This window comes from Crocodylus porosus, unplaced genomic scaffold, assembly GCF_001723895.1.
Source record: "Crocodylus porosus isolate Cpor-Errol unplaced genomic scaffold, CroPor_comp1, whole genome shotgun sequence".
Taxonomy (NCBI): Eukaryota; Metazoa; Chordata; order Crocodylia; family Crocodylidae; genus Crocodylus; species Crocodylus porosus.
Window position 1 is genome coordinate 79,609,721 of NW_017728918.1, and position 25,216 is coordinate 79,634,936.

At 46.7% G+C, this 25,216-nt stretch overlaps 1 protein-coding gene across 3 annotated transcripts in view; it reads right to left on the bottom strand.

Moving 5' to 3' along the window:
* SIM1 (single-minded family bHLH transcription factor 1) overlaps positions 1-22,839 on the bottom strand; it is a 63,908-nt gene extending 41,069 nt beyond the window's left edge. The window contains exons 1-9 of one of the 3 annotated variants that reach the window (XM_019537806.1): positions 22,542-22,839; positions 21,079-21,775; positions 10,123-10,205; positions 9,063-9,152; positions 8,742-8,850; positions 8,532-8,617; positions 7,222-7,421; positions 7,014-7,120; positions 5,192-5,339 (exon numbers count right to left, since the gene is read on the bottom strand). In XM_019537806.1, coding sequence (XP_019393351.1) covers positions 5,192-5,339; positions 7,014-7,120; positions 7,222-7,421; positions 8,532-8,617; positions 8,742-8,850; positions 9,063-9,152; positions 10,123-10,205; positions 21,079-21,253 — 998 coding nt within the window. In that variant the 5' untranslated portion in view covers positions 21,254-21,775; positions 22,542-22,839. Of the gene's footprint in view, positions 1-5,191; positions 5,340-7,013; positions 7,121-7,221; positions 7,422-8,531; positions 8,618-8,741; positions 8,851-9,062; positions 9,153-10,122; positions 10,206-11,742; positions 12,751-21,078; positions 21,776-22,541 lie in introns of those variants that run through there. The other 2 variants (XM_019537807.1, XM_019537808.1) reach the window with 2 other exon arrangements.
* Positions 22,840-25,216: the final 2,377 nt, after the last annotated feature.

Sequence of the window (25,216 nt, forward strand, 5' to 3'; positions counted from 1 at the left end):
TTATTGTAATATTTGCTGATACTTGAAAAGCCAAAGGAGGTGCATTTTACATTATCCATTTATTTAAAAAGGGATTTTTATGGTCTAAATATAAACTAAACTTCAGAGTTTCATTTTGTACAAATTGGATCATTCTTGAATTGTCTTTAAGTGATAAACCTAAACAGCTGATAATCAATAATAAAACAAATAACTAGAACTAATAAGAAAAGAAACAAATGTGTCTATCAAAGTTTACTTGTTGTAATGGAAATACAAAAGCATAGCAATTTTCTGTATGTTAAAGCAAGAAACCACAAAAGCCATATTTTTATTTTGGATACATTATCATTAAAAATAAATTCTTCTATCTTGTATAAATGATCCCAACTCTGGTATCCTCTGCAAATAGTTTGGTACTTACACTTATTAAGAACATTTGTTCTTAGTCTTAGAATTCAGTTTTTCAAAGCCAAAGATTTATGGGCCATGGGAATTTCTGTAAGGTATTTTTTTTTAAAAGAACAATTTTTTTCTTCATAAACCCTGCTTCTCACTCTTTCTTCTTGCATTCTTATATGACCAAGAGACATTTAGCTTGAGAAGATATAAATTACTTATACAAATGTCTTACTTTTTTCCTGACTTCAGTCACACTGAAACCAGTTGTTTTGACAAGGATAACACTAGTGTAGTACAAAGACTCTTATTTTTTTTGCAAGGGCCATCCTGTCATACTTTACTCACACTGACCAGCTGCCTTCTCTACAAGCAATTCCACTAAAACCAGTGAGACCAATCTTGAATAACACTTAATATCACAAAAAGTGACAGCATTTATAAGTACTGAAAATAGCGAAAAATATATTTCCATAGAACTATTTTCCCCTTTTTATCACTTTTCATCAAAATATAATGATAAAGAGAGGCTAGCTCATTTTCAAAATAACCTCTATATTTCAAATTAACATCTCTCTCTGCAGTCCAGACCAAAGCTCTTTATTTCCAAGAACAAAATCAACCAGTTGGCATTCCTCGCTATGTTTTAGTTAAATATACATGTCATTTGCAAAGACCAAGTCAAGAAATGCGCATTTTTCCTCTTAAGCAGATTTCTTTTAAGTGATTTTATAACCTTGCTAGGCTGTAACTTGTGTGCCTGCATCTGCCAAGAGCTGCATCTGTACAAGTGGCTTTTCCATATATCAACTGCCATAGAACAAAAGTATGAAAAGAACCCACAGCATACACGCATACGTCACAGCTGTTCTTGGTTTAGTGGAATAATCCAATGTCATCCTAAAGGAACTTTAGTAGCTACAGGATTTATATTAGAATAAAGACTATTAAACATAGCAAACCTTGAGTGCAACAGAACCTTTGTTCTGCCTTCCTGGAACAAGTTCCATAACATGGGTCAGATCCAAGATCTACTAAAGTCAAAGGGAACCTTGTGTCGTCCAGACTCTCTTTCTCCCCGCTTCTACCTTAGCAGTCCCTATGTTGCACATTCGAGTGATCAAATGCTAGCTGGCTTCAGTAATTCTGAATAGTGAATCAGGACAGTTTACCATACCCTTCCTAAGGTGAATTTAACAAAATTGCTGGCTCTCCTAATTGGGAACTTTCTTCCAAAACAGCTTTCTTCCTCTTGTGACTAATGGTCACAATGTTATCTGTTGTTCCAGATGTTGGCTATAACTCATTTTTTTAAAACATCCACTTATCTACCTGGAAAGTATGATGAAACAGAATGCAGTCTGTCCTTGTTTTCCAGACTGCAGGCTATCAGCAGGCTAAAAAAGGCAATAAGTGCCACGCGTGTCTTGGAGATCTATTGCAGCTATTACCAGTGTGGGAACTTCAGTGCAGAAAAATATTACATGATCTCTTGTTCTCCTGAGCACTAATGAAGAGGTAGTCAGACCTGATTGAACCTCGGGGACCTAAACATACCAAAACAAGACTGTAATGTAGTCAGAGTGTCTTTGTATTTTGCACTGCAGGCTTCAACAGCACATGACTGTTGCAGTAGCCAATAACAGACATCACAGCATTTCATATCTGCCTTTGACAGAATCTCCTTCTTTCTTTCTATGTCTGCACTCCAAACAATCAATTAAAGAGTAAAGGGACTATTCTTAACTAGTTCAATACCTCCAGAACTTGCTATGTAGCATGAACTATTCCATTAAGGAAACATTTGAGATAAAAGAATAATACCTTCCCAATAAAAGACATCTTAGGTGAAAATATATAAAGTATAGACATATGTTTACAATCTGTATTCCTGTGTGAAAATGAAAAGACATCTCACGTAAGAATGCAGGAAATCAAATGAAACTAAATAAAGTTATGACAGTTTTTAGAACTACAATAGGTAGGCATGGATATGTAAACAGCTGCATATGAGCTATATATACACATTGGCATGTATGTACCCACACACATATGCAGATGTATGGGTGTTCAGATGTCATATTTGAACACATGCACATAGATATGTTGTACACATGCATGTACACACATATATATACACATATTAACTCCTCTAATGAGAGAGGTTGTGGGATCTCTCTCCTTAGGGGGTTTTAAGACAAAGCCTTGGCTGGCATGATGTAGTTGGGGATGTCCTGCTTTGAGCAGGGGGATAGGACTAAATGATCTCCTAAGGTCCCTTCTAACCCTCATTTTCTATGATTCTGTGATTCTATATTCTGGTCAGACCTAAAGAAAAACGTCTTGCATTCCCTAAAACTTGTCTAACTCTGCCCCAACTGTACTGTTGGTCCACTAAACGATACTACCCTAAGGAATCCTTGCCTCTTGCATCGACACACACACAAATCCACGGCATATAGACATATGCAGATATACAGACAGACTTGTCCCTCTGTCCCCTCCAAAAGAAAGAGCTGGCAGACCGTTCTGCTGCCAGGGAGACCCGATACACATCTGTCCGGTTTGCGGCCACCCTGTCAATCAGCCAGCTGCACCCAGATGTGCAAGGGGGTAGCAAACAAACTGCCACCTGTCCCTTGTGAGAAGCCTGTCAACAGAACCACTTGATAGTCTTTTATTCCCCGAATAAGCCAGGTTGAAAAGGTGGCCAGGCTCCACACGGAGTTTTGTCTGAATAATGCCTGAAAGCCTGTTGAGATGGAGATGATATCTTTCTGGGAAGGGGGGCAATTCCTCCCCCCACCTCCACCCCAGCAAAACAACTCGCTACGCTGATGTTTAAATCCTTTCGTCCCATGCACAATCACTGCCCCTTTTTTCTGTTATGCTCTCCAAGAATTATTACCCAGAGCCGCCAGATGACAAAATCAATAGGAAAAGAGCAGAAAGGTTGCGAGGGGGTTTCACTGGCAAACAAAACAGCCCGTTTCAAAATAGCCCAGACCAGAACTTGGGCTTCTCCAGTGGGATGTTTAATTTCCAGTCAGACCATTTAACATAGGTCTGCGTGGCTCTGCACTGTTTTTGGATTTAAAAAATGACTGCTAACCCACAGGCAGTCGCATGAAAACAAGGCTTGAGCTTGTGAAGTCTCTGATATACAAAAGCACCTCAGTCTGGTGTTTTTCTCCCCTCCCCGTTTAAAAGGAGAGAGAGATCTCTACAGACATTTTTTGCTGCTTACAAGTCACGTTGCACTGGTGCTTTTGTCAAGAGAAGGTAGTTTACCTCCGAGCTTGGATTTAATTGAAACTCGAAAATTGTCAAATGCAAGCGTGGAGAGGGACTTGCTGAGCGCTGAGATGCGCATGTATGGAATAGTTGAAATAGGAGTGATGTGTCAATCCCCTGCTAATCCAGAGCGGTGCTGCTGCTGGGTAAATGCCAGTGTTGACTCCTACTTGGTTGTGTTGTGTTTGTAAAAAGAGGAGCATCAAGAGGACTTCTCGCAATTGCCAGCTGGAAGCGTGGGAATCCATCTATGGAGGGCTTTTAGCCCACATACCCCATGCTCACTCAAACCGCGATCAAGTGATTCCTCCAGGTGCAAGCAGGTCTTCAGGTGGAAGCAAGCACAGAAGCCACAGTGTTGTTGCAGAGTAGCAAGGCTCGTATGTCATCACTATACAACTGTCCCCCCTTGTGCACTCAAGTGCCCATTCCCAAGGCCAGAGTTCAGGTTCTGCCTCCCCTCGGTAACAGATCGCTTCAATTTCATAAGCCCGTCTTTAAAAAATGAGTGCCCCAAACATACCTCCACCTCTATATAGACCCATAAAAGTGGGTTTCAGACTCAAATCACAGCAGAGTGGGACCTGGAAGAGTTTCCCTTTCATTAGCTATACTTAGTACTTTTGGACTTGGTACTGGAATGCAAGCATGCCCGTGTCCAGGTAGTGTCTGCATTTGACAGTGACCCTGGCTTGTTTTCTCGCTGCCAAGGCAGCAGGTCATACGATTTGAATGCAGTAGCACTGCCAGCAACAACCATTATTATTCCCATGGGAAGAAATCATCATGGCAATCATCACCAGCCGGAGATAATTAAAACTCCCCCATCGGGTGTTTCAGTTTAAGTTGCAGGTACAGCGATATCGATCGCCTGCAATGCCCTGGGATGAGCCAAGATGTCATCGTTAACTCTTAAAACCAAGAGGCTTTTTTCTTTGGCAAGGCGTCTAGGGGGAGATATTTGTTTTTCTCCTCCTTTTCTGTTTGGTGAGGAAGCTGTTTGGTCTGGTTCTGCTGTGAAGATTAAACTGATCTTTTTGGCCACAAACTTTCTTTGTGCTTCAATATAAGGATCGCTCTCTCAGAAGGGCGGGGGGGACCCTCTCTCAGAGCTTTGATAGAAACTCTGGATGAAATTAAAAACTTCAAACCACAGCTTTTTGAAAAGAAAAACAGATGTCCTGTTTGTTAAGTATAAATAACTCCGTACGTGGAAACCTTTTTTTTTTACGCTGCATTAAATTTTATTTAATGTTGGGTGTATTTAAACTGTAAAAAAGAAAGAAAAGAGATGGAGCAAAATATGTGAGTGACAAACCTCTAAATCTTTCCCCTAGTGAAAGGGAGAGAGAAAGACAGACGGGAAACCCTTCATCTAGATGAAAGTGTGCAATGTGTTTCCTAGCCAGCCTGGTGCGCCTGCCGTGGTCGGCCATGGGATTAAGCAGATTTAGGGGAGTGGGGCCGGGGAGGCCGTGCCCCAGCCGAGCATTTTAGAGCAGCCTGGGGGATCACTCACGTGAGGACGTAGTTAACGCTGACGATGCAGTGGGGCCGCGAAGATCTGCTGTTGTGCACGATGGTGGCGTAGCTCTGCACCCACACCCAGCCGCCGTGCTTGGCCAGGAAGCGGTAGTACTTGGTGGTCACTTGCCCTTTCACCAGCACTGCGGGAGGAACGCAAGAGGGAAGCGGTCATCCAGTGCTGCTGCTCTGCGGGGGCAAGGGCCCGCTTGCTAGAGACCACCAGACGGGGCTCGGGGGAAGGGCTGCTCCAGGGAGCTGGTCCCAGCGTTTTCGGACAAATCTGATCTCGAGCCATTGCTATCGGTGGTGTGCAGCCCGGGGAGACAGCGATGGGGCAGGCACTGTGCCGTGGGGGAAGAATTGCTCCATCTCTGCTACCTTTGAGAAAATGCGTTCACTGCGAGGGTCAGGAGGAAACCCTGTGCTTCGTGACCCGTCCGCACAGGGCTCTCATCAAGATGTTATCTAGCTGTATTTATATGTGTGTGTATGAATGTGTCTACATGTATACCCACATATAGATACGTATATATGTGTATGTATATATAGCTCCACCCCACCGCAAAAAAACTACATAGAGATACATAGAGCTATATATATACACATGTACACACCCAAAACCTACATGTAGATACGTAAATAGATGTATACACACCCACACCCAACACATACATATAGATACATAGACAGGTACACACACACACTCCCAACACAGATACATACACACACACCTCCAACACATGCATATAGATACATAAATAGGCACACACACGCTCCCAGCACATAAATATAGATACACAGACGGATATATATACACATACACACATAACACACCTATATGTACGTATGTATACATGTAGACATTCATACATACACGTATATACATATAGATAGGCAGACAGAGAGGCAACATCTTGATAAAAATACTGTATTCAACCCACTAGAGCCGTGTATGTGTGTGTGTGTGTGTGTGTGTGTGTGTGTATGCCAGGATAAAATAAATTAAAACGGCGTTAGTTGCTGTACACTATCTTTGACGTCACACACAATGGAACAAAGACTAGCAAAGTCAAAAAAGTGTACGTGTGTGTAATACTTTTTATTATATAAGATTATGGTATTTGGGGCATCCAGATTATATATGTATAATCTAGATTATGCATATATCATGTATATAAATAGATGCACTTTTCTGGCTTTACTAGTCTTTCTTTCATTGTGTGAAGTCAAAGATACTGTACAGGAACTAACGCCGTTTTATTTTATCCTCATATTAATTGACAGCAAACTAAAAATCCCGCTATCCGCCCTTGTTGGGGTGGGGGGAAATACGTTCACCTCATCTTTGTGAGACGTGATGGAAACTTGTGAAGGAGAGTCTGGCTTCCTACTGCTATGACTGGTTTCGAGCAGAGATCCCCTCCAGCCGGCATCCCAGAGGTTCGTCTCGAGGGAAGTCTCGGCTCCCTGGCGCTTCTCGAGTTCACGAGCGCTTCTGCCCCCTCTCCTTTCCTTCCTTCCTTAGTCTATATACACAGGGTGCATATCTACCCTGCCTTCTGCCTGACTTCAGACTTAAGACATTCCTCTCTGCCCCCAACCCTGCCAGCTCCCCTACAGCCTCTTCGCTTCTAGCAAAGATGGGTTCATTCCAACCTGCTGCCTCTCCTCCGGCTGGCCTGGCTTTATCAGAATAAGGAATAAATCCCAGTACTGTATTTAAATCACACTACAGGCAAAGTGAGACGGTCCCCATCAGGCCCAGAAGGGGCCGGGGTGCAGCGTGGGGTGAGTTAGCAAAAGGAGCTCCTTACACAGATGATGAGCACAGCGCAAGTGGAAAGTGTCACAGCTATGGACGTGGTGGTAGAGGGTCTTCTCTATCAGGTCCTGAGGCTCGTAACCTGTTAGCTCGGCTACCCTGGAGTGGGGGAGGAGAGAAAGAGACAAAGAAAACAGGCATTTAACGTGTGACTGGGGCTTGTCGGGGAAAGCTTGGGGCCGAAGATACCTTCCAGGTACCTGGAATCTAAGAAGATGAGCTTCATATCCAGGCTGGCTCGGAACATGAACATATTGCTGTGCAGCTTGATTTCCGTCACCGCGCTGGGGGGGAGCGAGTGGCCCACGGCGACCAGGCCCACGTTCTGGTAGCAGCCATCGAAGGGGGACATGTCCAGGCTGTACTGGCGGATCTTCAGGTACCCGCTGCAATGGATAACCTGCGGGGACACACAGGAAGGATGCTCAGGCCCTGTCTAGCCTCGGGCAAAAGATTGAAAGCATGCTCTCAAGTGGGACGGGCTACACACATATTGGGAGACAGGTCTGCAGAACCCTTCAGCACTAGAGACTTGATCCAAAGACCATGAGAGTCAGTGGGAGTGGTTCCACTCCCCTAAAGTGGGTTTTCTAGCAAGGTCTAACTATGTTTTTAATACCGCTTACAGATTTATAGCTACAGAAAACATCTTCCATCCAGGACGAGCACACACCAGCTGCAGGTGCCGCCTCAGCCTGGCGAAGGGGATTTATACCCGAAAGCTTGCAAAGATATTTTCCAACTATTTGAGTTGGTCTAATAAAAAGATATCAGATTTACCCAAAGAACCTTGTCTGCCTATGCGTGGAGAAAAGGCGTTCAGAAAGAGAAGGGCCGAGCGAATTACAACTGATTTTTCCAGCTAAAACGACAACTGATGTATGTTTTTAATGAATGTAAAGCTGTGGAAGATGTGTCCCTCATATAGCAATGCATTAAACCATGTATTTGGCTATAGCTCTATGGGCATGTCATGCAGCATATTTGGCTTGGCTATAGGTCTACGGGCATGCCATGCAGCGATACGTTTCTACTTTAATAATGTTGTGTTACGCTCTTTTTTTGGGAGTCATTGCCAGAGATGTACATGCACTGGTCCACGTGCCCTCAAGGTGCTTTTTTATGAGGTGGGTCCCTATTCTCGCCGACGAAAAAGCTGAATTAGAAAGAGGCTTCGGTCACAGAAGGTCCATGAATAGGACCCAGAAATCCTCGCATAACCCTGCCAAAACCTTACGAACCGTTCAGGAAGTCTTCCACGATTTTCTACAGACGAGAAAACAGTCTGGCCAGGTCCAGGCAGCAGGTTGCACAGAGCCCCTGGGGCCCTTGGTGCTTGCATGCAAAACTGAGGTTTGGAGCGGAGTTGGGGTTTATGATCCTTAACCTGAAACTAAGTAGAGGAGCTCTGGGCCCGGGTCGCCAGCCAGCTGCAGCAGCCCAGCTGGGCAGAGGCTCTGGCCTGGGCGTCCAGCCCCTTGGTTTCAAGCGCAAGCCCCGCGCAGCGCACCTTGTAGCCCCCGCAGGTCAGGCCGGCGTTCCTCTTGGCCAGGACACACTTCATCCTTAGGAAGAAGGACCGCTCGATCTCGTACTCTGGGGTGGGAAGGCACAGACAGGAGTGAGAGCAGGGCAGCGGGGCCAGGTGGGAGCCCATCGCCCAAGGCGAAGCCGCCCCCAAACCGGGGAAGGGGGCGGGGGAAGAAGAGCTGCCCCTTACCCTGCACGAAGTGGGAGTGGTAAGGCTGGTGGGCTGTGAGCACCGCGGTCATCTCGTCGTGGTCGGCCGGGTGGATGTATTCATAAATGCTGTTCCCGGTCAGCTCTACCTGTGATGGAGGAGGAGGATTTCGTCTGCATCGCCTTTGCCGCCCAGCTGCTGCTATCGTGCAGCTTTCTAAGTACACCCCGGCGATTGCATCGCCCCAGCTTCTGCGGCTCTGCGCGGAGCAGGGCAGCTCCCGGGGGCAATGCAAGGAGCAGAAGGGGTTTCTGCTCGGACCCCACGCCCCGGCCGCAGGGTGGTCGCCTGTCCCCGTACCTGCGATAAACCCAGGTGAACGGAGGCCGTCTCTGAGATGTACATGATCTTGCCATCGGGGGCCACCACAAATATGAAACCATCCAAAGTCTGGAAGGGAAGGAGACAGACTATCTGAGAGCTGCCCGTCCCACGCCTTCACCGCCGGATCGAGAAGGACGGTGCGAGAAAGTGATCCTGACTTAAGTGGCGAGCCGGGAAATCCTTGCCTTTCAAAGGGGCTCTTCAACCAGGGCATCTGTCTGGCAGGGAGCTGTACCAGCGAGCCAGACCCAGGCGCCCGGGAGCCAAGAACCCAGCCCCGGCCCCGGCCCCGGCCCCAGCGCCCGGGATGCTCCCGTCCCCGCTTTTCTTTTCCCCGGGGATACTTAAGTAAGTGCTAAGAAACCTCGGGAGCGATCTCCATTGCGACCAGTGTGTAAAACAGACAGGACTATTCATCAAACAGACGTCGATGGGAGTCATTTGTATGCACTGACAAAGGGATAGGCCCCAAGTATTAAGGGCCGGGAGACCCCCCAAAAATATCTGCCCGTCTATTATCCTTAGAGCTAATATGCCCTCCTTCAGACAACAGTGAATCGGAGCTGACTTTCATGTTTTCTGTCTCTTGACCTCCCCGAGGCTTTCTCTATGTTTTATGCACTTTCCATTCCTTGTTTAAACCAGCTTTAAACTCTCTCGCTCTCACTGTGTTAACACGACTTTCCAAAAAAAAAGGTGCTTTTGCCCCCAAAAGAGCTCCAGGCAGAGCTCTCTGTTCCCGTCTCTTGTCATCTCGCTGCCTGACTTTCTCTGCTTCGGATGAAGGATGGAGGCTCCATCCTTCCCAGCAGCTGATCCGTGCCAGACAACCCAGCGTGGAGCGGAAGAGGCAAAGGATTAAAAGAAAGTTCCCAGAAGTCAAGAAAATGCGCCGTACTGTCTAAGCAAGTTTGGCCTCTCCCTTGATGAATCACGTGAGCAGTTAAAAATTAGACAGGATGATCATTACAGTTCAAAATGGGGTATGATTTCTTTAATCATTAATACCCAATGGCTCTCCTTTCCAGGCCAGTACCTGCAAAAGATGTGATCCCAGTTCCCGTCCAACATTATCCAAAGGGCTGGTGCGACTAGAGTGGCCCCAGGCTTCTCCAAGTCCTGTTTATTTAAGACACACACACACACAAAGAGAGAAAAGTGAGACGTCGAGACATTTATTTTAAAAGGCCTGTTGGGAGAGGCGAGCCTTTTTTTTTTTTTAATTCTAATTTCAAACAGTTCAAAATACTTGCTCATAGCTGAGTAGAAAGTATTTCAGTGTAAAAAACAAAGTCCCCCTCCTCCCCCCCCCCATCTAATTCCTGCGGGGGCGAAATATTGCTGCTGGAATTAGTAGTGAAGTTCATTTGCAAGAACGGAGCGGAATGCAACGAAGCCAAATACAACGCTGTCCCAGATCGGCGCCTGGCTGCTAGCAAGTGGCTTCCTTGAAAGCGCGGTGCCATGGCTCTACCCCGGAACTCCCTGCGGGGTGACAGTAGGAGCCCAAACATGTCAGGCCTAGGGTGCGCTCAGCAGGTCCCGGACCCAGCACAGCACGAGGGCAGGGTGGCCAAGCCCCCAACCCCACGGATCCCGTAAGACGGGACGCTCGGTAGGGTGCGATCCTGCAGGGGTGATGCAGCAGCATGTGAGCGGGGACAGCCTCCCCCATTGCCTGCGGTGACCCGCTCGTCCACGACCGGCTCTGAAGTCAGGCAGGACGCTAGGTGGACCAACAAAGATCGCTTTGGCCAGCTCAGCCCAGATCCTTAGGGCAAGGGATCTCATTTAATTCCCTCGGCAGGGTCCTCGCCCCGACGTGTCCACCCACTTCAGGGGCAGGTATGGGTTTGGCCAGGCGTGGCTGATGGGACTTCAGCCACCCCCGTATGAACCCCCGTTAAACAAAACAAATAAGGCAGGTTCTTTTCAGGACGCTGCCACGACATTATTAACTGCCCTTAGTCTCTCAGCAGCTGCGGGTTCATAACGCACCGGGATACCAGCCCTCGGAGACGGCCCCTCTCCCCGCCCCTGCGAAACCCCCTGGCCCGCCACGGCCGGGCTCTCGCGCTCGGGCCCGACCCAGGCGGCTGCCCGCTGCCCGAGCCTGGCACCAGGCCCTGTGTGCGAGGCAGGAGGGATCGGAGCCAGATGCGCGGCGTCTGGGCCAGGCCTTTTCACCACGTTGCTGCTGAAGCCGTTTAAGCAGGGCAGTTAGAGCCTTTTATGCTGACACCATTAACCGAGGCTTAACGTGACACGCAGGGTGATTGATGGCCGCGCGGAGCCAGCGCTGGGGGCAGAGGTGGGCGCGGGCAGCCCCTCTCCCCCCGCAGCGCACACTGCTTTTCTGCTCTCCCCGCAGCATCGCCCGGGCTCACCTGGCCACGGGAGGCTGGCGATGTCTCCCCGGACACGCACCCCGCCACCCTCCCTTTGCCCCCTCCTCTAGCGTGCCAGATCCCACCACTTCTCTCCTGCCCTCTTTCTCCCCCCCCCCCTTAAATCCAGCTCCTTCCTTTTCCGATTGCATCCGTCCCCCGACCCCACTTCCCATTGCAACCTCTCTGCTTTCTTTCTGCTTTGATGCTCTTCTCCCCTCCCCTGTCCCCCTAGTCAGGGACCTGTCCCCCACTCCCAGCACACATACCTCTGTCTCTAGCCCTAGGTCCTTCGTCTCGCCAAATGCCAGCCGGCCATCAGGTCCCTCGGGTGGGTACTGCCTTCTGCCCCAGAGCAGGTTCCCCGTAACTTTACAAAGTCCAGGGGCAAAGGGTTTGGGAGAGATGCCTGCCCCTTTTGTGCCTCCATCGTGATGCACTGCCTCCGGAAAGTAATCAGCCCATCTCCCCAGCAGACCTCCAGGAGCTACAGACCTACGGACTTCCAGCCTTCCCAGTACTCAAACGTAACAGAAGTCCATACACTGCACTGGAGCTGGGAGCTACTGGAAAGCATCTATTCTAGGCGCTTGGTGATTGAGCCCGTGATGAGGCTACCAGACACTCAGTTTAACTGGGAATGAAACAGGTCTAACACCCTCCTGCCACCTTTGCAGTTTTCCACTCCAAGACAGAACAGTCCTCTACGACTTGGTGCTTAATGACATGTTTTGCTCGGTTGGTTGTTTCCAACAATGAAGTCCATTAAAAGGGGAGGAAAGAACCACTCCTGCTTCTTCCTACCCGAAGCAGCAGGAAAACAGACTCCTACATTCAATAAAGGCTCTTGTGTATCCCTCGCCTGGATTTTAAGTTGTTTATTAAGCCAAGTGTACGGAACTAATTATTCTGCTTCTAAAAGGGAAAATAGCCCGAGCCTTGCGAGTTAATGAATAGCTCCTGCACATTACAAGTTAACTGTTTTTTCAGGAACACTTTTTTTTTTCCACGGAGCGTTGCACTCTTCCTTATATGCTTCACGTGGAAACCCCTCGCTGGCTGGCCATGTCTGTTAATGTTTTATAATTAAATGTTTTCACTTGTCTACCTGAACCGGCTTTTCGAAAGCCTATCACATGCGCTAGCTCTTTGTGATAGCTAGTTGTTTCAGTACCTTTTCAGTTGGAGATTATTTTTAGTCAGTGCCAACACAAATCTAATTGCTCTCCTCGTGCCCTTTAAAATTCGGCTTTTAAAGGTTACACGCGGGCAAACTCTCCACTACTGTTACTTTAAAACTCTGACTGTCTCTTCGTTTTAACATCCAATTTTCTTTTAGCGAGGGAAGCAGACTGATTTCTTGCACTTGACCTACCGCAGAAAATTCTGCAAATCCGTTGATTGTCTTCTTTAAAACAAAACAGGGAAATCAGCTCTCCCTTTTGCTTCAGGATTACACTGGAAACAAGATCTAAAGATTCTCTTGTAATTTGGAGAGGCCAACAGAATAATAGGTTTGGAATAGAAACAAGCAGCTTTGTGAGGGGAAGGATAACTAAATCGTTTTTAGGCAAAGGATTTTCCCAGCTAGAGTGGCCAAAGACAAAGAAAAACATAATCTATTTTGGAAGATTTCCAAGTTATGCCACATTAACCTTAGTAGATAAAAATTTGCTTTTCTCTCTGAGCTCCCTCCGCCAGCCCAAGTCTGGTTAGTCATATTTGCATAAGTACCCTTAGAAGGGATGTATCTATTATGGATCTAAAGAGCCAACTAGCTCACATTTCATTTGAACATCTAGGCGAAGTTTTACTGTCGCTTTATACTTGATGCATTGTAGAACCTTTTCCATTTAAATACCCCCTGACCCATGGATTACCTCAATGGACTGTCTGCACGGGCTTTGTAATTTCCTGAAAATGAGATTTCGATTTATAAAACAAGAAACCAATTAGTAACCAAATGAGGCGAAGTAGATCCACTAAAATTGCCCTAATCCCACAGGCACCATTTAGGCCAGTTCTTGGCGAATGAATGATGAGCCACCGTCTAGCGTGGGCGCGGGGCATCCCCCAGCTGTGTTATTGCAAGCAGCAAAAATAAATTGATTGAGCTTTTCCTTCCGAATAAATGTTATACTCTTGACAAAATATAAAAGATGTCCCCAAAATAACCATCTCCTCCGTTGGAGGATGTATTTTTATATAAAATAGACAACTGAACCTGCAAGGAAGCGACCACATTTCTGTTTTAGCCAACCCGTGGGGTTGTCTGGATTATTTGAGCAAATTAGCATCCTAATTACCAACAACAACAAAACAAAACACTAGCTTTGACTTGGACTGAGAGCTGAATCCACATTTCTTTTAACAATTTATCCGTAGAAAAATTGCACTGAAACGTCCAACTTTTGTAGAATATAGCAAAGGTAGCGTCTCTACCTTTCTGCACAGGAGCTAACTGTATCGGCCACAGCTGCTGAAGCATTAGGATTCCCGGGGCTTTTGAAATGTTTTATTCTCATTCACACACGCCCAGACGGATGCACAAGCTAGTTCACACGAACAGGACTCCCTAAGATAAGGACAATGTAATACCCACTGCTAAAAGAACCGACTGCTTTGAGCTAACAATATCCACCCTCCATTTTTTGATTGATCCAATCTTTAATGCCGGGAACCAATGGCGAAGTTGAGTTGATGGATAGTTTCTGCCCAATGACAATTCTGCCTCACTGCAAGAGTCAGATCCCAAGGATCACTCCCCCAATGAAATATCATACAAAACCTGAGCAAAACTGGGGTTCGGGGTAGCGAAAACAACTGCCTCAGAACAAACTTTGCACTCCAAGATTAGGATGCTTCTCAATGAAAGATAAGGGCCAAGAATTGACGGCTGGTGGTGGCGGGGGAGGTTTCTGAGCTGAAAAAACAGCCCTTGAAGGGTATTTCGGTGGAGGCTGTCCTTCACATTTACCCTCGTTTAAGCTAATTGCTGGCCTTTGGTGGTGAACGCACTTGGAGGCTGCACTCTGACAGTCCATAATGCTGGGTGTTAAATTGAACAGTGCAGGAACAGATCGACCCAAGAAACGGCGGGTACTAAATATATATTCAGTTAGAGATGAGACCCTATAGAAATATCAGTAGTTCAGATTGCTGGTTTATTTTAAATGATTACAACCAAAATAAAATTCCAAACGAAATAAGCTGTGGGTAAGTAACAGCATTGGGCTCTGATCCTTCTGCTTTTATTCAGGTAGAGGTTTGAAGGAAATGAGCAGACTTTTGCCTGAATCATGTATCTTTACAGATTCTTCACTGTAGTTTGTGCTTAATAAAAAAATATTTCTAAATAATCCTTTGGCTCGTGGTTCTAAGTGGGGTTAAAAAGACTATTATTATCCTCAAAAGATTTTTTGGGGGGGACTGGGGGGAGGAGATGGAGTGGAAAATAACCTCAAATCAGGTCCTAAATCCTCATCTCAGAAAACAAAAGCGATATTGTGCAACTAATGTTAATAACAGAGGAAGGAGACAGTTATTGGTTGTTCCTTTTCCTTAGTCTTTGCCTTCCTACTAGTTTCACTTGGCCGACCTGGCTTGCAGTTGGTCCTTTTCTGTAGTACTAAGTAAGTAAGGGCTCTCCGGAGCAAAGCCCAGAATGGCTAGGCAGAGTCCTTCTGCTAGGCAAAATGAATCCTCGGCTCCCTGCCAGCACCCTTGGGCACTGGACACCACATCAGTACCGGACTGAAGCCAAAAAAAAAGCCCAAAAAAGGGAAGCCTCCACCTTGATAATAAATTAACCCTGGGAAGGGACCATAGGTCATCTAGTTCATCCAGCTGGGTGGGTGCGAGATTTGCTAGCCCCAAACCATCCCAGATCGATGCCTATCCAGGATCTTCTCGAAAACCTCCAGTGAGGGAGAGCCCACAACGTCCTCAAGCAGCTTGTCTCATTGTCCTTCAGCCCTCGCACCTTTGCGCTGTTGACTGTCAGCTGACTGACGCGATCACTCACACAGGCTCATAGCAACAACACAGGAAGACATAAAGGCCTTGGGTACCAAAGGGAGAGCTGGCCCGAGGGAAATCCCGAGCAAAACATGGTCTGCCCCAATAGGCCTCTATCAGTGGGGATGCAAGGGGATGGAGGCTGCACGGAGACCCCAGGATATGGGCAATGTTTGCACAAGCAGCAGATCCTTCCCTGCCCAGTATGGTGCCTCCATGCAGCCTGCTAGGTGAAGCCGCTCATAAAGCTTTATGACTGTACAGGCGTTTCGCCCCCGTGGTCCCGATGTAGCTCGTTAAACCAGCCCCTTTCATGTTTCCTGATCGCCCTGTCCTGCCATGGCTACTTTCCTATATTCCTTACTGCAGTTTCTTTGGGGGAAACCAGATCGACTCAGCTATTAAAGACAGCCTTATTTTTTCTCTCTGTCAGCTGCTGCAATCGCAATTAATATCAACCGGCCCCAGTCACAAAAAAGGCAGTTGAGTGTTGTGTTAAAGAACCAAACTGAGTTCATTAACTGTTTAATTAAATAGCTTACTCAGGATGTCCTGTTTTGCCTGCTCCCAGTGCCTAGCCTTGTAGCAGGCATGTATGATTTCTGAGTTAAATTAACAGGCACCGGTTAATTAGAACTAAAATTCCAGCCAAAAAAGGCTGCCACAAAACATCAGTTCTTCCTTTGAGGCTTCACATTAAATTATATCAACTATGATTTTTTTTAAAAAAGTCTACGGTAAATCACATGCGTTCATTTGTAACAAAACTGAGTTAAGAAACATTCCTGTTTCTTTAAATGAAAAATGTTGGCTGAATAAACACCACTTTACTGGAATTGAATGGAAGAAAACGCCAATACTGGTGCACTTGAGAATGAAATACCATGAAATACCACCGTTTTTCATTTCTGGTGCTCACAGAAATTTAAATACTTTAAGCAAATGTCCCTCTGTCAACCCCCAAAAGGAGCCAACATGTTCGAAATACACCCAGATCGCTATAGAAGGAAGGATACAAATCAAAGTAATTTTCTTTACAAGTAACCAAAGTTGAAAATGATTGCAGCAATTCACTATTTCACACGGTATGGACGCGAAGGTCGAAAAACATCCGCCAGTTTAAAAAAAAAAGTTATTTTTATTAGCCAGAGAAGGGGATGTTTCTAAAGAAAATATGATTTCATCCATTGATCTTCCGTATGCTTTCTAACTCATAAATCTGCTCTTGCAACTGTTATGCGAGAGTTCAGTCCTGCACTTCACATTTTAAGTCGACATCAAAACTGGTATTAAGCACAGAAAGGCAGCGTGGAGAGTAAACTGCAGCTTAAAGGCTTTTAAATGAGAAAAACTTCTGTAAGAAAATAAACATTGAAACCTAATGCTCAATCATTTCCCTTAGCAGTAAGAAAAACAGCATTAAATCACCTATCCACGTGGGAAAGGTTTTTTTTTCTTCTGTTAGTCTTTTATCCCCCTAAAATAAAACAAGATTAAGGATTTCAATATTGAAATACTAACCATTATTATTCTACAAAGGTTTATTTAAACAGAGGCTTTGTAATTAAACGCCTTTCTGTTAGAGAAACTACCTACCGATGTATAGTGATTTTCTGTGATCGTTTAACTAAATTATTTCCTCGCTGAAAAGCGTGTTCTTATCTAAATATATTACGCAGAACACATATTCATCGCTTGGCTCAGGTGTGTCCTCTTAGTTGTAGTAATAATTATAACAGTAATAATAATGAAGACGAGACCTTGCTATATAGATCGGCAAAACTACAAATCTATATGTAGTTTTCCCATATATATCTATATGGGAAAGAAAACAATGCCAGAGTTTGGCTGTACGTGCTTTACCCTTGATGCTGTAGGAGTCTATTTAATATTACACCGCAGTGTTAGGACTATATCTTATCCTCGGGTTTTTGAAAGGCTACTGCAACTCTCCTGCAGCACGCCGGCACCGGGATGGCTTCTGGTCATTTCCCAGAGCAGCTAAAGCAAGAGGGCCACTGCACACCCCTGTTTGTCTTGCAGATTCTTCTCTCCACGGAAGTTTAACTCTCTTTTTGTACCAAGCCGAAGCGAATTGCCCAAGCTGCTGATTTTCCTGTTTGTTTTTTAGGTAGCACAATTTCCTCCCTTCCTAGGTTAAATATAGACCAGTAAAGTGGAAACAGGAGAAACGTCCCAGTGTTGTAAACTGGCTTTCCCCAGAGAATTAATTTAAGAGTTAAACCGTACCCTAACCACAAACTCAAGAGGGAGCATCATGGTCATATTCTTAAAGCGTTTCTTTAATGTAATAACACGGTAGCTTTCCCTCTAGCATTAGGGCGTTCATTAGCTGCATTCAATAAACAACGTCTTCGGATTTATATTGGAAGGAATCATAAGAAACAACACTATGATTGCTTTGCGTGTATCTATTTTACACCACCCCCCCAAAAAAATCCTAAAAATAATCCAAAATCTGGCTACATAATGATTACAAATGATTATGTGCGGAAAGATGTCCGCATGCTATTTCTGTCTATTCAATTTTCTACCTGTGTATGGAGTCTATATCTTCCTAGATGTAACCATTTATAATCAGTCTAAATAGATGTGAATTCATTAGATAAATAAGGATACAATTATAAGGGTTACACTGTAGCTGTTCTTAAGTAGATACCCTCTAGGCATAGTTATTCCAATAAGAGATTTAGAAACTAGTAGGTCGGTGACGTAGGATGTCCTGTGATGACGTGATATTTCGCCATCTTCCTTAGCCTGTTATCTCCACTCTTTTAGTCGGGAGAATGTCTTTCCCAGTGTTTCATGTCAATTTCTTCCAAATGGGTTAAGAAATAGCAGGAAGATTCCCACACATAAATATAGTCAACGATTTCTCCCTGCTCCCTTCTTCGATTTTCCCTCCCAGCTCCCTGATATACTGTTTCCTTGACCCCCTCTAGCTGCGGCCCCCCAAGCTAATAAGTAGGCGAGACCTGGACTGGAGACACAGGCCCCCACCGCAGAAAATGCTATAGGCAAAACTTGTATGGGCTAAGCACATCCTGCGGTGGGCCACTGCCTGACCCAGCATTGCAGCTTTGCTTTGCCCAGGCCCGAGATCCCCCGGCAAATCCAGGATGCGTCCGGAGCCCCTGCTCCCCCTTCAAGAAAGGTGACAGACGCCTCCAGCTCAGCTCCACAGGTATGGCGGGTTGAGTGGCAGTGGCTGGGATTCGTGCTTCTTACTCACAGACCCAGAGCTCTTCTGAACTACAGAGGAGGGAGGCTTATTTCCCGAGCAGCGCAGCGCACGCCAAGTAGCCCCTCCAGAGCAAGACGTGCTTCTGTTTGGGTGGCTCGGTGAGAGACGTTGCGATCTATGCACTCTCCTATGCCTGAAGATGGGCGCGTATGCCCGAAAGCGTGCAAATACTCTCTCTCTTTTTTTTGCAGCTATCTAGTTGGTGGAACAAAAAGATATCACCTCTGCCAAGAGTTTCGATTGCTCGGGGTCTGTTCTGCACCCTCTTCTCTCACACGCAAACAGATCCAGAGGGAAATACAGGGGGAACAGGACTAAATGAGGTCCCTCCTAACCCTAAGATCCCCAGGACTCTCTGATCTTCTCCTGGCTACAAGAGCGGACGCCACACATGCGCGTCCAGGGGATTTCCCCCCCCCTCCTTCTTTTGAGCCAGACTCTTTGTCCCTGCCTGCCTTCTTCATTTGCAGCTCGCCTTTAATTAGGCTCGGCGGGCTCTGCCGCTTTGCGCGCTGTGTTTAGCCTTCTCCTCTGTCTCTTTTCTCAAATTAGCATATGCTTTGGACAGCAGCGGCTCCGGCTCCGGTGCACTTTGCCACGCAATTCCCCAGTGCATTCAAACATTCCGCTTTGCCACGGAGGGACTGGGATCAGCTATTCTTCTCTTCCCATGATTACTCAGAGCCGACAAGCAACACCATATGCTTCTTCTGATCCAACAACCCTCTGCATAGGCACCAATAATTGACGAGACCCGCTCGAAATCACGCAGGACGGGAGCCTACTGAGACTGCAGGAGTTGACAAATCATTGTTAATAATCCTTTTAGGAACACCGCGGCCCTCAAGAGTTTGCAATAGCTTTATTTTTATAAACTACGCCTTAACAGTATAAAGGACAACTCGATCTCTTTTTAAACACTAGGCAGCCTCCCGTAATGATCTTCCCGGCGCAGACACGCCAGGAATGTGCTGTTTGATTTATTTTTCTTTTCCTTTTCAGGAAAGGCTTTTGGGTCATCTCCGCGTTTGGTTTCAAGTCATGAGATGGCTAATGTTGGTCAAGGAAATTAGTTTGGAAATGGGTTTTCTTTGCAAAAGCTGGCAAGGGAAGGCGAGGGGGAAGGATACCTTTCCAACTCTTCCCTCGTCCAAATCATTATAAGTGGCCTGAATGTCTATGACCTATTCAAAAGTGGAAATACAAGATTATTTTCTTAAAGGCTTGAGTTTCGATCCACTTCTAAACGCAGGTACTACCATGTTGCCCTGCTTTTTCCGGACAAAAGCACACGCTCAGTCACAGAGCTGGCCTTCGCTTGTAAAGCACGAGATCTGATCTCTTTTGAAGTGATTTATGTGGTTACAATATTTGTTTTTAGCTCGAAGGGAAGAATTCCCCACTTCGTACTGCTCTTTTCTACCTGCACTGTGATCTGTTCCTGGATCCACATAAAAAAAAACATTGCCCGTTATTTTCCTCCTCCTCTTCCACATTAAAAGCAAAAGTTTCAGGGTAGGAGGGAACTTTCTTCAGTCCTTAACTTTTCCTCGGGTTTGTTTTGCTTGGCAGCGGTTCTACACATCCATGTGCAAACTTTAGACTGCGCCAAGCCTCAAGAATCCCCAGCGCTGGTTGCAGCGGACAAAGCTGGACAATCGCTAAGTCAAGGTGAAGTTGCCCGTTGACTTGTGCAGGAATTGGGGAAGGCCCGAAACTATCGTAGTTTAAAGTCTTCTCAACCTGGAACTTCTATTAATAGCCCTGACATCCGTCACCCTCTCCATACCGCTCCAGTGCTGCTCTCCCCAAGATCCGGCCCCTTCCCAGCACAAGCAGGTCTTGCTGGGTCGCTTTCTTTAGCTGGTGCTGTACGCCCTAAGTATTGTACCCACCGCTCCAGACTTGAACTAAGACTTTAGGACTTTGCATAGACTAAAGTAAATATTTACCCATATATATTTACGCATATATTAACTCCCCCACCATCACCCCCGGTATGTGTGATTTGCCCTTTGGGGTGCTATACGTGCTCCGCGGGAAAGCCGATCTCCGGGGTGGGAAGGGAAGTCATGTTTGTTTTAGGAGAAAACGCAGCTGAGCTCAGTATCTTGAAGTGTTGACAAAAGCCCCGCCGGTCCCCATCCAAACGTGTCGTGCGTACGGAAGGGAAGGGAAAGTGTCTAGGGGCAGGAAAAGGCGCAACCCCAGCCCCGTCCTTCAGGGACGACCCCGGGCCGGTGACATTCACGGACAAGTCAGCGATCTCCCGGCCCGCGAGGTGCATGCAGGCGGGCAATTCATTCCCCATAAAGGCACTTACCTTCAGGAAAAACCACCCTCATTTTTAAATAGCTGGTGGTGAGCCGGATTATGGATGCTTTGTCCAACTGAGAGGTGATGGCCGAGGGCAAAGGCAGTAATTTAGCCAGTTCATAAAATTCACTGTTTTCTTTCTCCCGTCTAGTCCGGGCAGCATTTTTGGATTTCTCTTTCATGATGGTTTTTTCCCCCTTCCTTCTTACAGTTTAAACTCCACAGCTTCATCCAAAGCGGGGGCAGAAACTTTCAGCAACAATTCATCTTGCAGAAGCCTCAAGCATCGTTGCTGAGCGCGGCTGGTTTGCTTGTTTTGTTTAAAAACAATGAAAAGCCAGGAGTTACATTGAAAAATACACATATATATGTGTGTGTGCGCGCGTGTGTATATAGATATATATAATAGATTCACTTTAAGATTGACGTTAGCTGAATGCAAGCGGCTTCGGAAAGGTGTTTTTCGATGCAGCTCGGACAATCCAAGGGGCTGCAGAGAAAACTAAATGCCTCCCGCACCAGCCCGCGCCCCAAGGAGGGAGGTCAATCCTTTCCTTCTGCTCATTGCTGCAAACATAGCTCCTCGGGAAAGAGACATAATAATCCCTTTTATTTTAGTCTTCTGCTGTCCATCCGAGGCCTGAAGTCATTGGTTTTTAGGCTCCTCCAGCAGGGATCTGGCTCAGGTAACTTTCTCCGTGCCACTGTGAAGACAACAGCATGCCTTGGGGTGAGACACCTCCTACACAATGCTACACATACATAACCAGGTCCGTGAGATCCTCACTACATGCCAATGGACAGAAGAGTCAGGAATAAGGCGAATTTTCGCCACCGGGACACGGGGTTCTCGTCTCGGGTGGGGAGTGGGGGCAGGAGGAGAAGCAGAAGAAATGATCAGACACCCTCCCTAGTCCCTCCGCCCCGGAACATTTCGTCTGCACGCAAGTGCATTCAATGACAGACAGAAATTAAATTTTTTAAAGTTTTTTTTTTTTAAAAGGAAATCGACACTTCAGGGGGGGAAAATAATAGCGTGTCTTCCTCTTTAAATGTCACCAGGACAGGTCGTCCTTAGTATAGCCAGCACGGAATCAAGTGCGCACCGCTCAGATCCTCACACGTTTGTACTCTCTCCAAGTGTTCTCGCAACTCCCTGCGGTGGAAGCTTTAGCTTAATTTCTAAAGTCTTCCCCTGACCTGTTCATCCAGGTTAACATTGCAGGTGATTTGGACTCATGCTACTTCCCCTTCCCGCCTAGGGATGGAGGTCTCATTCTGCCCGAGAGCAAGGAAAAAGATAATCCAGCTTGACCTGATGCACAGACAGAACCAGCCCAAACTGAAGTGACATCACGGGCAAGGGAAACAAGACTAGAGAGACCCGCTTCGCATTTCTCTTCCACAGGTAACATTGTTCCTCGCCTCGGAGAAGGGATCACCGGATGCAGGTGATCTCCTTTGACCTACCTTCAATCCCGCACCCAGCAGTCTGCAGAGAGCTTTCCCAGGGTGAGGAGCCCAGCTCTTTAATTGAGATCATTAAGAGCAGAGGGAAAGTTTGCTTCTCCCCCAGCTGGGTAGACAGATATTGCCTCCTTCCTATCCCCTTTATGTGCTTGCAGACTCTCCCTCTCCCATAATGGGGACGAAGCTGATATTAATGAAGTAGCCCTAATTTGAGGCTGAGAAATGCCTAATAACTTCTTTATGGCTAAAAGGCTTTTTTAGCACAACTTCATTTCTCTCCCAGCTTCAGCCTAGCCCTCCCTTAATGCCACTCACAGACCCACCTCGCCTCCCATTGGTCCCTGGCTTCCCAAGGTCGGCCTCTCACTGGCCCAAAGGCAGAGTGACGCCACCGCGCTCCAGCCACACCCCCTTTTACCCTTGCGAGAGGCTCGGCGCTGCAGCGCCCGCCCTCTGACCTCGCGGGTCCCGGGGCTGCTGGAGCCCGGGCGCGGGGCCCCCGCGGGTCCTGGAGGGGGTCGCTCCCGCGGGGCGCGGGGCTGGGCCGGCGGGGGAAGAGGGGATGTCTGCCTGCAAGCTTTTGCTCTGCTTCCTCCTGGCTTGCAGCGGGGGCCGGGAAGGCAGCCTCCGGGGCGAGGGGTCCTGAGTTGGTGGGGAGACCCGGTCAGTGCTATCCTTGGTAACACAAGGGACAGCAGCCTCCGAGGAGAGGAGGAACCGCAGCCAGCTGCTTTCTCCCTTGTTTATAACGCTTTCTGGAAAGGGACGAGGGCAGTCATAGCACAAACGCGGGATTCAGCAGAGGCAGGGACTGTCCAGGTTAGAAACAACACTGGGGTGCAGAGGGAGGAGGGGGATTTTAAAAAGTCTCCTTCCTCCGGCTTCAAAAGTCATCGGGGGTTGGTCAAAAACTGAATGCAGAGCTAGAGGTAACCGGGAACTGGGGGAGAGGAATCAGGGGATCTTCCAAATTTCCAGCCCTCACGTTTTCCTGGGGGAAGAGGAGTCAGGGCATCCTCTAGTTTCCAGTGTTCTCTGCGGAGAAATGAATCTGAACTCATCACATCCGTGTGCTTTAGACAGCAGTTTATCCCAGCATTTTTTTTCTTGTTGGGTTTTGGTTGGTTGGTTGGTTGGTTTTTTTGAGGAGGGTGGGTGGTGGAGGCTAGAAGGAGTTTAGCTCGCTTAAACCACCAGGCAGGTGGGAACTCAATCATTTGGCCATCTGAAAACAAACCGCAGTGACCAGAAGGGCAGGAAGAAACGCTCGCTGCCTTCCAAATAAATCTCGCCCCGCCACTGGTGGTCGATGCAAAATAGTTCCCGGTTTCCAAAGAACTAAAAGTGTTTGCAGGACATAAAGGAAGAGCTTCGTTATTATTAGTATTATTTAACCCCAACCGCAGCCTCTGTAGCTGTTTTCTGCTTTTCGCTCCCTCACTCACTTGCACACTTTCGCTCTGTTTGTTTGGGTGAAAAAAAAAAAGTGTGTGTGGCAGATATTCAGGAACTCCTTCAGGTGTCCAGACTTGCCTCCGAGAGCTACATAGCCTCACATTTCCTTCCTGATGTTCTTCTTCACTGAAGCAACTCTTTGCTAAACAAACACGAGCGCAATCCACCTCGTGTAGGCGCGGATTTAAAACCAGGCACGCATGGAAAAGGGGTCGTTGCTAGGAGGAGGGGAGAGGGGGGAAAGGCAACGCTGTGTTTTACGCTGAACATTTTACCTCGACTGTTGTTTTGATCAAGTGTGAAAGTGTTTGTTAAAAAAATATTGGCATCTGCCTCCTGGTTGCTATTTCAATGAAGTCAGTGGTCTCGCAGGACGGCGCTGAAATCTCCTGGAGGCTAGTTAAAACATCTGGGTAACAACTGGACTGGTACTGCTAGGTATCCTGCGAGTTATTTGTCAATAGAAAGGACAGAAAGTACTTTGTATTACACCTTTGGTTGGGGAGAAAAAAGAGATTCCGCTGGATATAGTCTTGCAAAAGGGGCAAATCATGGACATCCAGCTCAGAAAACTGCATCCGATCTCCTCCCCCAATCTTTCACCAATTTCTGACTCACTCCGGCAGCTGCCTCGCGTGTTAAAAACCCATCGCGCTTCGTCTTTCACAGCTTTGATACAAACTCCAGGGACTCTGATTAGAGAAATCAGGGTATTGGCTCCTCTGTTGTAGTTTTCAATAGACAACGTCTGAGGTATAAAAACAAGCAGCACCTAAAGAACAACCATATTAGTCTTCAGCGTAATTCGAGCCGCTAGACCTATGTTTCACAAGATTATTCACATTTATAATCTTTTTTCTCATACTTCCTAGCGGGTTTCAGAGCTGCTTACCGATGCCCTGGGAAAATCGGGTTGTTTTAAAGACATTTGCAACTAGTTTGGTTTGATTAAAAATTAAAAACTCAGTGCTGCTCTTGGGGGTTCCTGCCAATGCTCGAATTGCCTAATATACAGGGAAATTCAATACTTCGTCTGCAGCGGGAAAATTAGTATGTAGGTCTTCAAATCAATCAGGAGCCCGATGTCATGGTGGGCTAAGCAAGGCTTTTGTAGTGTCCCGATGAAGCTCATTTGTCCAGGAAAGCAGTGGATTATTTTGTTTAATAAACAAAGTGAATGCACTGCCATGAGATTACCGTACCACGGTAAATCCTCAGCA